Source organism: Exophiala aquamarina (genome assembly GCF_000709125.1).
Source record: "Exophiala aquamarina CBS 119918 chromosome Unknown aczIA-supercont1.4, whole genome shotgun sequence".
NCBI classification, from domain to species: domain Eukaryota; kingdom Fungi; phylum Ascomycota; class Eurotiomycetes; order Chaetothyriales; family Herpotrichiellaceae; genus Exophiala; species Exophiala aquamarina.
The window spans coordinates 2407375-2420864 of record NW_013550584.1 but is presented as its reverse complement, the minus strand read 5'-3'; the positions used below and the strand labels follow the sequence as shown (position 1 = coordinate 2420864).

The window sequence follows — 13490 nt, the reverse complement described above, 5'->3', positions numbered from 1 at the left end:
CTAAGACAAAAGAGTTTTCCTTCGGTGTTTCATAATCAAAAATTAATAATATAAACTCTTAGTTCTTGACGTAGGTTTCCCTAGATTTCTCTCCTCGGTACTACTTTTGCTTCTGTCGCTTCGGGATGCTCTAGGTCCAGTGGACAAGCGAAGCTGCTCCCAGTAATGGGGAGCAACCAACTCGTGACTACAGCAGAAGCTAGGAGCTCACTCGCGACCACCCAAGCTGTTTCTCCCATCTAAGAGAAGCGCTTCCTTAGATATCGATCCACCTCGCCGTCCACTTCTCGACGACATCTTTCACCTCATCGACGAGGCCTAGTTCAAGCAGAACCTAGACGGGTACGGCTCTCAAGGGCACTCGCGACCCACGAGCTAATGAAACTCGTGCTCTCACCATCTGAACTGTCTCGTTGGGATCTGCATAGGTGGTGGACAAGTGCAATCGCAAGCTGTGTGACATTATCTCAATGCTTGGCCAGTCAAGCAGTTGCCAAGGACATGCGAAAGGCATTAATTAGATACATCAATACCCATATGGCCTCAACCCTGCTTCTAGATAAATGCAGGATCACGAATACAGAGGACTGTTCAACCAGCCATTGTGCTGTTGGCTGTGAGTGCTGTGCAACTGGCCTAGTAATACTCGTTAAACATTGTTTCGTATTTTGATAATGGCGATAGGGGGACGGGCTGCTTGATGTATGCAAGGCGCTCCCTCCCCGTCAAGTGCTCCATACGGCTTGCTAAGAGGACAGAGCGAAGTGGGTTGGGATGCCGGCCTTCTGGGAACGCCCTACTCCGTATACTCGAGCTTTGAAGCACTTTTGGAGAAGGCTACGTCATCGAAGATTCCAGTTCCATTGATCTTTCGACTGAATGCAGTCACCTACAACAGCTCCAATTCAAAAAAGCGGGAAATGCTATTGCTCTTGGATATCATATTCGGTCATACAATCATAGAACGAGTATCACAAATTCCAGCAGGCGAAATGGAGCTTGCTTGCTCAAACTGCCTGAAGCAATGCTCCAGAAGCTGACAACCACCAGCTAGAAGGATTACTACACGCATGCCTCCCAAATTTTGCAATGACTGAGGCTTCTAGTGTTGGTCGCCTCCCCCAGGATCTTTACCACTTTCGGGCTCAGCTACCTTGAGGCGCTTTGCATCCACACCGTCCGTGGTCAAGGCCGTCGCATTGTGTTGTAAGTTGCTCACATCTCCAAGGGGCGGTCTCTTCACTGCTTCAAGGGCTCGGTCTACTCCCCCGGTGCTAATCGCTGGTATTGTCGATCCGCCATTTGACTCTGGACCACGTCTGGTAGGTGGTCGGTAAGCTGAAGTACTCGGTCCTCGACTCATCTGAAACTGTCCTGTATTGCCTGGACCACCAACACGTCTTGCGGGATCGAACTGTGGATTGATTATTTGCGTTGCATGAGGTGCCGTATCAGCCGTCAAATCTCTTTTCAAAGGCACGGATCTGTTGTGATCAACTCCAGAAGTCTTGCGGATTGAGGGACTCTCAGTCCTAGGATCGAATTTAGGACTTGCACTCACGCCGTTCGCGATGATGTTATTGTTGGCATCGATATTGGTTGCTACTCGAGCCGAGTAGAAAGCGGCAGTCCGGTTGGCTTGGGCTGTAGACGAACCTTGACCGGGTAAGGGTGCAGCACAATGTTGAGAAGCAAGGTTAGGTGATGACGATCTAGCAGCTTGATCTGCATGTGACCGTGGATCAGAACTTGGGGTCTTGTTTGGTGGGTTCGGAGCAACCGAGGTCCGCTGGCCAGGTAAAGGTTGGGGAACAATGGTCGGTCCAGAACCAGCAGATTGAACAGGTCTTGCAGGTGGCACGCGAGGGAGTGTAGCACCAGCCGGTGGTTTTGAAGGTGTTATTGTCTCTGGTCTCGCAGGGGGTGCCATTCGCTCTGAGGCGCCATTCGCTGGGCCATGTCTTGAACCCGTTGACTCAGCAGACAGAGTGACCTCGTCTGAGTGGTCCATGTCAACGCTGCCAAAGTCCACCTCATCGAAATCACCGAGATCGAAGCTGTCATCGAATTCGGCTGACGCTTCCTTTACCACTTGACATGGCATTTCTGCCTCGAGCCTCTCCTCTTTTTTGGGAGCAAAATCCGAATGTCGGTGTAGTGCATCTGGATCCCACTTGACAGCTCCAACCTTGAGCTTTGTCACCTTAGCAAGGTAGGTCTTGTCATAGACACAATTCCCAAGAATGTTGCCAAAATTCCTCAAGGTTCGCTTTAATGCATCTGTTGTTCCCTCTTTCTTAGCCTTCTCAAATGCAGCCGCCTTGCCTTTGCAATTCTCAATCTGGCCGTAGCCTATGTCTTCGTGGTAGGCGCCATCTTTTAGGGTGATTCGAACGATAACCGAGAGTCCCAGAGAGATCTTTCCAGTCTGAGGATTTTCGTCTACGAAATCAATCTGGATGTTTTGAATTGAGCTGCTCCAACCATTGAAACCAAACACTTCGTTTGCGAGGCTGATGGCCTTGTCAGCAGCCAAATAATGTACTTTTGAGCCTCCAGGCCCCGCACGGGCAGATATATATTCAGGTCCTAGTTGCTTGTTGAGGCGACTTTGTAGGGTAGCAATTTCCTGAGCGGTATATTCAGCAATCCTCGGCTTCGTATCTTCGAAAGGGTTGGAAGTGGTGGTGCCATTAGGCTTATGCTGATCCCCTGGCCTAGAATTTGATCAGCATTAAATAATATCGATCTCATTGAGAGGGTCTCTTACGCCGGCATGGCAACAGTCCCAGAAGTGTACTGGCGAGGGTTGGGCGTGGACTACATGCGCAGTTGCGTGATTAGAGACCAAGAACTGAGAATTGGGTCAATTATCAAACGCATGTTGACGAGTGAATGCGGAACGCGGAACGCGGCACGCGCAGGGGAGGCGCATCGACACGTGACCTCAGTTCCCACCAATTTTTGAGTAAGAGTGCCAATTTCTCATTCTTCTTTACTAGATAAGATGCATTTGGCTTACTCGTGCCTTATCATTGAACGACTTTATGAACCATGTATTGGCTGTCTCATAGTTTCTGCTCCTACGGTACCCAGAGCCTACATGTTCCGTCACCACCTGCACTGACCAGCCATGGATGTTGAGGGTGCCAATCTAACTCCATCACTCCCAACCCTCCTGCGACTTTGTGTCCTCGCAAAACTTTCAATGGCACTATCTGTGCACTGCTCATCATGTCACTAGTAACCTGTCCATGGAATATCTGAATGCTACCATCATCGCTGCCGTCTGCAAAAAGAGGATACCTATTGGTCGCTGGGTGAAATCGCACTGATCTGATCGCCTTGTCGTGAAAGCGCAGGGTCTTGTATGGGCGAGGAGAGAGATCCAAGTCCATCCATAACAGCCTTCGATCGTACGACCCAACGATGAGATTGTCCGAACCTGCAGTTGATGAACTTGTGGGATGGATATCAAAGCTGCTAATCCATCGTGCGCCAGGCTGTACAATCTTGAGTAGAGACTGCCTTGATAGATCGTATGCTCGGATTATCCTCTGATTTGCAACAAACAGTGTCGGCTTGGTTGGGTGAAAGTGAGCGACTTGTGGAGTGCCACCGCCTCGAATTCTTTTGCGGAACGGGAGTTGTGTTTGATGCTTCGAAATGGTATGGATAGCAATGGCTTGTGAGGCTGGAACAGTTGTACCAGAACATATCGTGACGAAGTGATTCCCACCTGAATGGAAAGATAGAGTCTTGGGAGTGTGTCCAATATGTATGACAATTGCTACCCCTTTGTCACGGAGGCCGGCTGATGGCCGGCTCCACTTGATTCCTCCAGAGATTGACGTAGTCTTTTCGGATGCAGCATAGCCCCAACCAGCATCAAGCACGTCTTGCGACGCATCAGCTTCCGGACTGACTTCTACGCCAAGTTTTGGGATGCTCAAGTACACATCATCACCAGCACAGCAGGCCAATATCGGAGTAGCCTTTCCAGGTCGCCAACGCACAGCATTAACGGGACTATCAGAGCCGAGTTCCAAGGACCAAACCTCACGTGGTGGTTGTAGAGTCCAGACTCGGACTGTGCCATCATCTCCGCCGCTAGCAAGATATTGACCAGAAGGATCAATAGCAATTGACCGGACTCGACCATTGTGGCCATGAAAGCGTCCCGCTTCATGTGTAGGGAACGGACGTAGCTCGTCAGGATTCGGAAGTTTCGGTAACAACGATTCTGGGTCGATGTTGAGCTTAGTTCGCCGGACTCTAGGTGCAAGATAGAGATCGAGACAGCGGTCAAACTTTTCCTTGACAAAGCGATCGTAGCCGGGGACTTTTCTGAGTGCAGAATGATCAGCAGGCAGGTAGTCTTTCTCTCGATCTTCCTCATCAGCTTTCTCCCAGGCATCCTTCTCTTTCTTGTCTGGGAGATACTCCGGTGGAGGGTGATAGCTCTCATCGAAACCGGGAGGTGGTAATTTAGGAGCGGGCATATGCATGACGTGATCTAGTCGAGGCTGCTCATCGGCCCAGATGTCGTAGTTTTGGACACCTTCATCCTCGTACTCCTCTTCTTTGGGAGGTTTGTAAGGTTGAATACGTCCCTCTCTTATTGCTCGAACGATCTTCATGACACGTTTGGCTTCATGTTTCGAGGGAACGAATCGTCTTTTTGGCTCAGGGGCTGCACTCAATGGCATGGTTTCCACCTTGCTAGTAAACCACTCCACCGTAGGTTCGTAAGGATCATATCCATCAACAGGCATCTCGTTCATCTGGATTTTTCGGAGCAGTTGTAATTCTTGCTGAGAGAGCTCGAGGGGCTTTCCAGTCGAAGGGTCGGTTAAACCAGTCCAGCCCTTGGGGATCTCAATACTGTCGAGCAGAGCATCTAGGGCTTGACCTTTCGCCGGCCTCATAATTTTCTTGCCGTTGATATTGTAGCCGATGTGAGGGTACGACTCGTAGAAGGAGAGAGGTATATTGCCAATGGTGTTGGCTTCGTCATCCGCCACTGAATAGTCCGAGTCATTGCCTGGATCAATCTCGTCGTAGATATATCTGTCATTTCCATTCGCATCCTTGACCACCCGATAGTTGGGAATTTCATCTTCTGATTCTTGGGCTGCGGTGGACTCTGGGTCCTTCTGGACATCGATGTCCACTGTCCCATTTGTCTTGCTTTGGCGAGGCTGCAGAATGTCGTCTTCGTCTTCGGATAGAACTTCATCAGTCGCAATGGAGATATTATCTTCGTCGTCTTGTGCTAAGCTCAACTCATTCTCGGCCTGGCTATCACTCTCGCTCTCGCTGCCACCACTCGCCGACTCACTATCAGAGAGAGTAATGTCTAAATTGGCGAAGTCGAACTCATCGCCAGACACGACTGCAGCATCCTCCTCGACATCTTTAGTCACAGCCTTGCGCTTCTTCGAGCCCGTCATAATGTATGGTTTGCTGAGGGTGTTGGCTGCGTCGAATTGCACGTTGGAAAATTTCTAGGAGTTTAATTATTGTACTCGGAGAAATTCTTTGGATCCTCCGTCTGCGGTGAGGGGATTGACCAATGAATAGATGTCGTATTATGTCAGCACCACTTGACTTTGATGTTCAAACAAGTGCTTGCTCACGTGACCCAAGTCGGACCCCGCCACGGATGAAGACAAACCCTCCGTTTTCTTCACAAAACTTGCTCGCAAGGCTCTTCCTAAGGCGTCCACCCATGCCCAGCTAAAACCAATGAACTCAAGTCAGATGGGGATCCCAGCAGTTGAGGCCTCCTGATCGGTTACTATCCTCCCAGTAAACAGTGACCCGTGGGTCTCAAACACCCAGCTAGGCATTGACAATTCGTGTGCCTTGACTTCCACCCACTGGTCGAGATAGCTCTCATTTCCAGACCTTCTTTGTTGACTCTCTATTCTCTGCAGGTACTGCTTAGTACGATGGTGACCGCAACGATGTCTACCATGTCCGAACGAGCATCCGAGCTGGTTGCGATATACGGCAGCTATCCAATGGCAAAGCAGTTCGCGGGCAATGACCTGACCCCCGACTTACAAGACGATGAAGCACCCGCTTATGACGCTGCTTTCGACCCTGACCCGACCTTGAAGCGGCACGCTGCTTGTGATGAATGTAGTATGACTCAATATTCAACCCTAGTCTTCCTCCTCATTGACATAGAATCTGCAGGAAAGCGCAAACTGAAATGTTCAGGCGAGCCCACCGGATGTGGGCGCTGCATCAAGCAACACCTTGTTTGCCATTACTCTGTTCAGAAGCAGATGGGCCGTCCAAGAAAGAGACAGAAGACAGATCAAGATCAATCACAACATGCGCGAGCAAGGTCTCAATCTCTTCCGACCCAGTCGCTTCCCGAGCCTGTCATCGACCCCGAATTGACCGCAAAGTTCTCCGAAAGAGCAGACTTCGAGAACGTTTGTACCGGACCCGTCGCACAGACCATCAAGAGAGCGAGCAATCAGAATTATAGTAATATGCCCAACACATTCCCCAACATGCCATCATCACAGACCAGTGCCTCTCGCAGCTCTCGCACACCTCCGTACGATCAGCCGCAAACTCCCCCGGACGGTGTCCCCATCTCAAATATATCCTACCCAACCGACGCCACGTTATGGCCCGATTTCTCCGAAATGGCCATGCTGCCAATGCCGCTGCAAGACCGCCAAACTAAAGAAAATATAATCCTCTTCGACCCCAGAAATCCCGATAACCCCTCCATCTCCTACGATGCAGACGCGGACCCATCCACACTCTTAAATCTGCCATCAGTGCCCGAGTGCCCATGCCTGCCGAATTCGTACCTCACACTCTCTACGCTTTCCACCCTCTCAGCATTCCCAGTCTCCAGCGGCACAATAGACACTCTCCTACAAGCGCACCGCACCACCAAGGCCAGTTTACACTGCGCAGTTTGCCCGCAAAAGTTTCAATCCGGGTCGCAGAACGTCATGCTGAACAGCGTGCTGATCAACGTGATGGCGGACCACTGGCACAGGGTCCGCAAGGCAACGGCCCAAGACCTTAAAAAAGGCTTTGGGTCCAACCCCGACGCGGTAACAGATAGATCTCCTTCAAGTGGCGCCAGCGACAGCAGCGACCGCACCACAATGAGCGTGCACGAAGAACTTGCCTGGCGCACATTCGGGCACAACCTGATCCGGGCACACGTGTTCGGCGACGCACCCATCCCGCAACCCCCAGACACACCCAGTCCCCGTCCCAGCCTTGCCGCCTCCGCCTCGGCGGTGACGCTTCTCTCCGCACTGTCTACCTTTGAAAGGCGGCAAAAGCAATGGCACGGCCAGGAGCAATGGACGGGCGAATTCCCCAAGCGCTTCTCCACGGACCTGCAGCGGGGCTACACCGTGGGCATGACGCTCGAGGAAATTGAGCGGTGCCATCAGCAAGTACAGCTGGAGAAGGAGGGCAGCCACGGTGGCGGCGACACTGACGCTTTCCTGTGTTTGAAGATTGTCGACGCAGGAAGGCGCATTGTCATGAGCCTTGACACGAAGCCGCCGACGGTAGAAGTTTGAACGATGAGATGAAAGGTCAAACATGAATAGGGGTGGAGGGGGGCCAGATGGAGGGAGGAAAAACCCACCGCCACCTCCATCCAGTTAGCTTATGATGAAAACCGGAGGTTTATATCAACTTATACCCGATTTTCTTGACTTTTCAATAACGACTGATGTAATGTGAGTAATTCTATGATGGTTTATTGCCACTTCTGATTGCCAAACAATATGTGGAAGACGCAAGGAGCTTTTGGGCCGTTCGGTCGGATCCAGTCCGTATTCTTGCTAAGCTAAAGTAGGTATTTTTGGTTTCGGGTTGGCTTTAACGAAACCCCAACGTCAGGTTCATGCAATATGAGACTACTATGGGGGTCTAGCGGTTCTTTTTTTTGCAACATCACTCATGGCTCTCGTTGCTCGTCTCCTAAAGAATGACACACTTCTTGGGCAGGCCACACGGTCCACTTTCCTCTTCCTTGTCGTCCGCTTGTTGTGTAGTCTGAGCGGGAGTAGGTGTTGATGTGGTCTCCTTCACTGCTGGTGTCTCCGCTGCCGCCGGATTTGTCGCCTCCACCCCATTAGTCTTCTTCTCACTGCCATCTAGTCACTCAAATTTGACTCTGCTGACTAGCTCGTAGAAGCTCTTGCCTTGGATCTCGGCCAACTCTAGCTCCTTGGGGGTGGGCTGTCTGGAGCCATCGGCGCCAGAGAAGGTGCCAGCACCCCAAGGGGAGCCACCGCGGACCTCAGACAGGTCGGCGAGGATGGGGAAGGCCTTGGCGTAGCCCAGAGGGACGTAGATCATGCCCTGGTGGACCCATGAGCTGAGAGCTTGGAGGGCGGTCGCTTCCTGGCCACCACCCATAGTGCCGGTGGAGACGAAGAGACCGAAGTATTTGCCATAGAGAGCGCCGGATTGCCACAAGCCACCAAGGTGGTCGATGAAGGTTTTCCACTGAGCGCTGTAGTTGGCATAGCGGGTGGGCACACCGAACAGGAAGGCATCGTATTTTGTGAGGATATCTGGGGTTGCGATAGGGATGGAAGCATCTTGCTCTGGGGCATACATCTTCTTCAGGACTTCGGCGGGGAGAGTCTCTTTAATTCTAGATGAAGGCAAGGCCTGTCAGACGTGCGGATGGAGAGAAGGAATTGTAGGAATGGTGAGTGCCAACATACTGGTAGACATCGACACTTCCACCGGCAGCTTCAATGCCCTTCTTCTCAGAGGCCGCCAGCTTGGCAACGTGGCCCCAGGTGGAGTACTAGATGGCAGTCACAAGTCAGCGAGTTTGACCTTGGTCATGAAGGCGCGTTCCTGGAATCTGGCACAGCAGCAGGCGTGGAAGAGGGGGGAACATACGTAGATGATGGCGATCTTAGCCATGGTGACTGTCTATTGAGATGTAGTTGTCCTTGTAAACTGAAGATGGAATTATTTGTCTGGGACTGGATAGCAAGACTGGAGGAGAGAAAACAGACCGTGAGATGGGAGACAAGAGACCCTTATGTATGGAAGGTGCTACACCAGGATTCTCTGGAAGGCACAATGTGGCTAACTGGGAAGTCTCATCTTGGTATTTACCTGTGTTTCACGAATCACGATCGAAGTGGATCTTGCAGTCTTACGGCAGTACAACGGTATACTGGTCACGAAGGAGACACTCCATCCTGGAAGAGGTACAAAGAGGTGGGGCCGATCGGTTTCTGTCGACACCTTCTTCTGCCGTCGACACATGCCAGGAACAGAACCCTCCCTCAGCTGTTGTCAGAAATGAAACGCAGCCATGCAGTATTACCATAGCGTGACCCAAGCAACGTCCGGAATTCTGCCTGATCCATGGTTGGTTACCCTTCATGGAGGATCACTTGAACGGGTTGCTAAGTAATTGCTTCGACTAAATGAATAGTATTATCCCTAGGATCCTTACTCGATATGCGGCACGCACCCTGACTTAGCTAAGGGTAACTTAGAAGGAAGCTCATGTGGATTGTCCGCATTAACGGATGACGAACATCGACAGGGATAGCCCCGGTCAACGGCGGGCACGCTCCAACGCCGATGTAGATTTGTAGAATCGCTTATGAAAAGCTGACACAGGATTGCCCAAGCAATTGCCAGGGGACCAAGCCGAGATAGACAAGCCAATGAGGGCCACTACCCCGCTGGCCGAGTGCGGAACCCAAGCCTGTACCGTTTGTCAGCTGCATCTGATGAGGTGAAGAAGACTCATGTTAGTAGTACCCAGGTACTTCTTGGAAGCCGGAAATCAATAAATCGTATCTACCCACCGAAGCAGTCAAGCGTCTTGGAAATGTTCAGTCTATCGAAGCCACCTTTGTAATCTGCAGCGACTCTATGCAAGTCTCAACCGCCGCCGACGACAATGGGGCAAGAGAGCGGTGTTAGCGACCTACTCGTAACAATGTAAGGATGAAGTCTCCAATGCCTGCTGCGGTCCTGTGTGTGCATGAATACTGAATAGTGCAATTGCGAGTCCTAGTGACCCTGATACCATATATATGGCAATCGGTATGAGCAATTAATCCTCTCCACCTGCTCGAATTCTCCTCCAGACTTGCGCCGGTCGCCAACGCAAGGCATCCCAAAATGATGAGTTGTGGTTGGCTTGCAAAGTGTCTTTACCAGAATGCAGGACTCGCCGCTGTGATTTTTCAACTGGCAACTTTGTCAAAGGCTGGCCTGTCCCCTCACTCTTCTTCTTCCCATTGCACTATTTGCTGTCTTTCCCACAGCCGACTGGCACTGTTCACAATGATTTCGGCCTTGACCATCAGCTTGGCGTTAAGCTTCTCTACTGCTTTGCCTTCTAACCGCAATTTTCGTGCTTGAGCTTGCGCCATAATAGGAACCAGATTCCGAGGCTCGGCCTCACTCATTGCCCTCACACTCCGGAAGCCATTTCCCCAGAATATTCGCGCCATGCGGCTCTTCACAAACGAGACCTCGACCATCTCAAGCAGATCTGCTCGAGCTCCCGCCCGAAGACGATCGAGCATGTGCTCCAGTTCCGCGCCTAGCATGCCCCAATTCATGCGTTCGCAGAACTTGATCATCCCTGCCGCAAAACCGTGACACGTTTGAGACAGATTCTGAACCTGACCTCGAGGAACGCTGTATTTCAGACTGACATCATGGATGGGCATCTCATTGCAGAGATCTCGGAATTGAAAGGCTGAGTACGCACGACGATACACCCGAGCATTTCGGATCTCCTCGGTCGTGTTTTCCTTCAGTTCTGCTCCGCTGTTGCCGAGACGACTGACGAATGCAGGCTTCACACCGATCAACCGAAGGGCCTCAATCGACTTTCTTCCTGAGATTCCAATTGATTTCGAAAGGTAAACCACGAGATCTCACTCAGTCCGCTTGTCCGCACAGGTGTGAAGAGACAAAGATACGTAGACCCCCATCCGGCACGAGTGATTCGAGCGCACGAGATAGTTCTGAACGCACAAACACCCCGTCTTCGGGACTAAGACCACTAGCCACAACCGCCGTGCCAGATTTTGTGGGTTCCAAACAGCGGTCGAACTCTGCCCTTTTTATCAGCCCTTGGGCTATCGGTTCTTCCATTGCCGTCTCGACCATTTGGTCTACTCAGCCATGATCGGTTGTGTGCCAGAGAAGAGATGAGTGGACATAATTGTCAAGAGCATCTCGGCTCGACATCATTCGAATGCCGAGGATCTCCAGCAGAGCTCTCTTGATCCCACACTGCTCAGGAGTGAGGCAGCTTTCGACTGGAGGAAATTCGGCCTCGAGAAGTTCAGCAACAGCTTCAAATTCTGAGTCCTGACAGCAAAGATAAGTCTCGCCCGCCTCATCTTTGCTTTTTCGACCTGCCCGACCTCGCATCTGCCGGAGCATGGCAGGACCGACCAATTCATGTCCCATTCTGGCTCCACTCAAAATGACCCTACGTGCGGGTAAATTTATACCGGCCGCAAGACTGCATGTGGCTACCATCACCTTCAGGGTGCCCGCATCGTATGCTTCTGCAACCAGGGACCGCTCTTCTACCATCAATCTCGCATGGCGGAATGCTACCCCACAGAGAATGGTGTCTGAAAATGCAGCCTCAAAGCCGCCAGGAAGGGTACGTAATAAGGCAAGTACCACTTGCCGTGTGTCCAAAACCTCTGGCGCAAGAGTCGTAGTTGGCATAGCATCGCTGATCAGCAGTGCCATCCTCTCTGCACCGGCCCTGCTACTGCAGAAAATTAGAGTTCCATGGTCGCTAGATGCAATCTCGACTGCCAGTGCAACCACAGCATTCATGATTGGGCTCTCCAATTGTTGATCAGTCGTTTTCTCGATGGTTCTGTATGGCCGAGGCTTTGGGGTGGACATTGCGTCATCTGTCGTCAACTGGCTTGCCGTCCGAAAGAATCCCTTCGTATTGCAGTGGAATAAATCCTGTTCTCATATACCAGGTGCTCTTCGGTTGGAATAGGCCGGTATTTTGCGATGTAAAACTTGGCATTAAGCCACTTGGCCAACAACTGAGGATTTGGCAGAGTAGCACTCATCCCAACCATTTGCACATCAGCTCCCAGTACCAGGAGTTTCGTGGCCAACAATTCCATGAGGTAGCCGCGGTGCTCATCGTTCAACATTTGCAATTCATCCAAGAAGACCACCCCAATATCGCCATGTTTGCACTCCTCAGTTGCAGTATTGGCCAGGGAGTTGGCCTTCTCAATGGTACAAACAGCAACATCACAATGAGCCCAACTGACTGTAAATTCACTGCCCCCAAAATATCCCGCAACGCGGATCGAATTGCTACTTTGTTGCCAATTGGGTGGCCGTGCAAGTTGCGTTGAACTGTGGTTGTTCTTGGTAACGCCGTCTACAAGACACAGTAGCCATTTCAGCTTTTCCTGCACTAGCGCCACATAGGGCAGCACCAGGATTGATTCCTTTCCTGGGTTGTCGATGATTCTTTTGTGGAGCAGAAAATCAGCAACGAGTGACTTCCCTCCATCTGTTGGGGCGGTATAAACAAGGTTCTGCTCACCCGTCAATAAACCTTTACCCCAAGAAGGCACGAAGACTGCCATGGATATATTGACCGTACTCCACAGGCCTCGAAGTTATCAACCAATTTCGTAGGGAGGCCATAACGCGCGTGGCGGAGTGTGAGTAAAGGGTTCTGAGAAGGCCCTGGTGTAGATGGTATATGTGGAGGTAACGGGATCGGTAACCTCCCTTGGGTATGCCGATTAGGGGCATTGTCATCAACAGTATTGATCCGACTTGGTTCTAACAGCGGCCTCCTAGGATGTAACAAGGGCACCCCAACGGGTGGATTGCCGGGCAATGAGAGGCTGGGAATTGCACCCACCTTTAGTCGTTTCGTGCCTGCAAGAAAAGTTGTTCGATATGTTGAATTCCGAGCGAGACTAAGTGATGTTTGTTGGTCATCAGGTCGTGTTGCCGACGCGTTCTCCTGCTGCCGTCATGACCAGCGGGCACCCAAAATTTGACAATCGATAACGAGATGATACAAGCAGCACGAGGAAACCATTACGCGAAATCAGAGATCATCATGTAGCATGCGAATTCCAAACGGCCAAAACTTGATGGGACATGCGATGTGGTAACGTTGGTGAGCAGCATGTGGACCAGGGTGGACGTGGCGGAACGCCACCAACGCACCATGCGGGCAGCAGAACACGTGAAAAGCGGGGCACATCCTTGCACCCATCATCGGTAGGGGGGACGCCGCTGGCCAGAAATTGGGAACTGCCAAGCCAGCCGGACTTTGAGTCCACCCCATGTCAAAGCGGCGCCTAGGATGAGAGCCCGCGCTGTCTTCCAGAGATCACCCTACAGGTGAATATGTATGTACATACTCGTACTGATCAGACGTCTTGATTTCATCGATTTACCGGAAACTGCCGGCA

The 13490-nt window shown here is 51.3% G+C and overlaps 5 protein-coding genes across 5 annotated transcripts; 1 reads left to right on the top strand and 4 right to left on the bottom strand.

Annotated features, from left to right (window-relative positions):
* Nucleotides 1–1102: 1102 nt before the first annotated feature.
* A1O9_05966 (uncharacterized protein) lies at nucleotides 1103–2778 on the bottom strand (the record flags this gene model as incomplete). The annotated part of the gene is made up of 2 exons (XM_013405179.1): nucleotides 1103–2717; nucleotides 2771–2778. The coding sequence occupies 2 exons, from the start codon at nucleotides 2776–2778 to the stop codon at nucleotides 1103–1105; spliced, it is 1623 nt and encodes a 540-aa protein (XP_013260633.1).
* A 305-nt stretch (nucleotides 2779–3083) lies between these two features.
* A1O9_05965 (ribosome biogenesis protein ERB1) lies at nucleotides 3084–5453 on the bottom strand (the record flags this gene model as incomplete). The annotated part of the gene is made up of 1 exon (XM_013405178.1): nucleotides 3084–5453. The coding sequence occupies one exon, from the start codon at nucleotides 5451–5453 to the stop codon at nucleotides 3084–3086; it is 2370 nt and encodes a 789-aa protein (XP_013260632.1).
* Nucleotides 5454–5978: 525 nt separating this feature from the next.
* On the top strand, nucleotides 5979–7574 carry A1O9_05964 (uncharacterized protein; the record flags this gene model as incomplete). The annotated part of the gene is made up of 1 exon (XM_013405177.1): nucleotides 5979–7574. One exon carries the CDS (start codon nucleotides 5979–5981, stop codon nucleotides 7572–7574), a length of 1596 nt encoding a protein of 531 aa, XP_013260631.1.
* Nucleotides 7575–8160: 586 nt separating this feature from the next.
* Nucleotides 8161–8943, bottom strand: A1O9_05963 (minor allergen Cla h 7; the record flags this gene model as incomplete). Its single annotated transcript, XM_013405176.1, has 3 exons — nucleotides 8161–8662; nucleotides 8736–8821; nucleotides 8920–8943. The coding sequence occupies 3 exons, from the start codon at nucleotides 8941–8943 to the stop codon at nucleotides 8161–8163; spliced, it is 612 nt and encodes a 203-aa protein (XP_013260630.1).
* Nucleotides 8944–10268: 1325 nt separating this feature from the next.
* Nucleotides 10269–11169, bottom strand: A1O9_05962 (uncharacterized protein; the record flags this gene model as incomplete). The annotated part of the gene is made up of 2 exons (XM_013405175.1): nucleotides 10269–10894; nucleotides 10980–11169. The coding sequence occupies 2 exons, from the start codon at nucleotides 11167–11169 to the stop codon at nucleotides 10269–10271; spliced, it is 816 nt and encodes a 271-aa protein (XP_013260629.1).
* Nucleotides 11170–13490: the final 2321 nt, after the last annotated feature.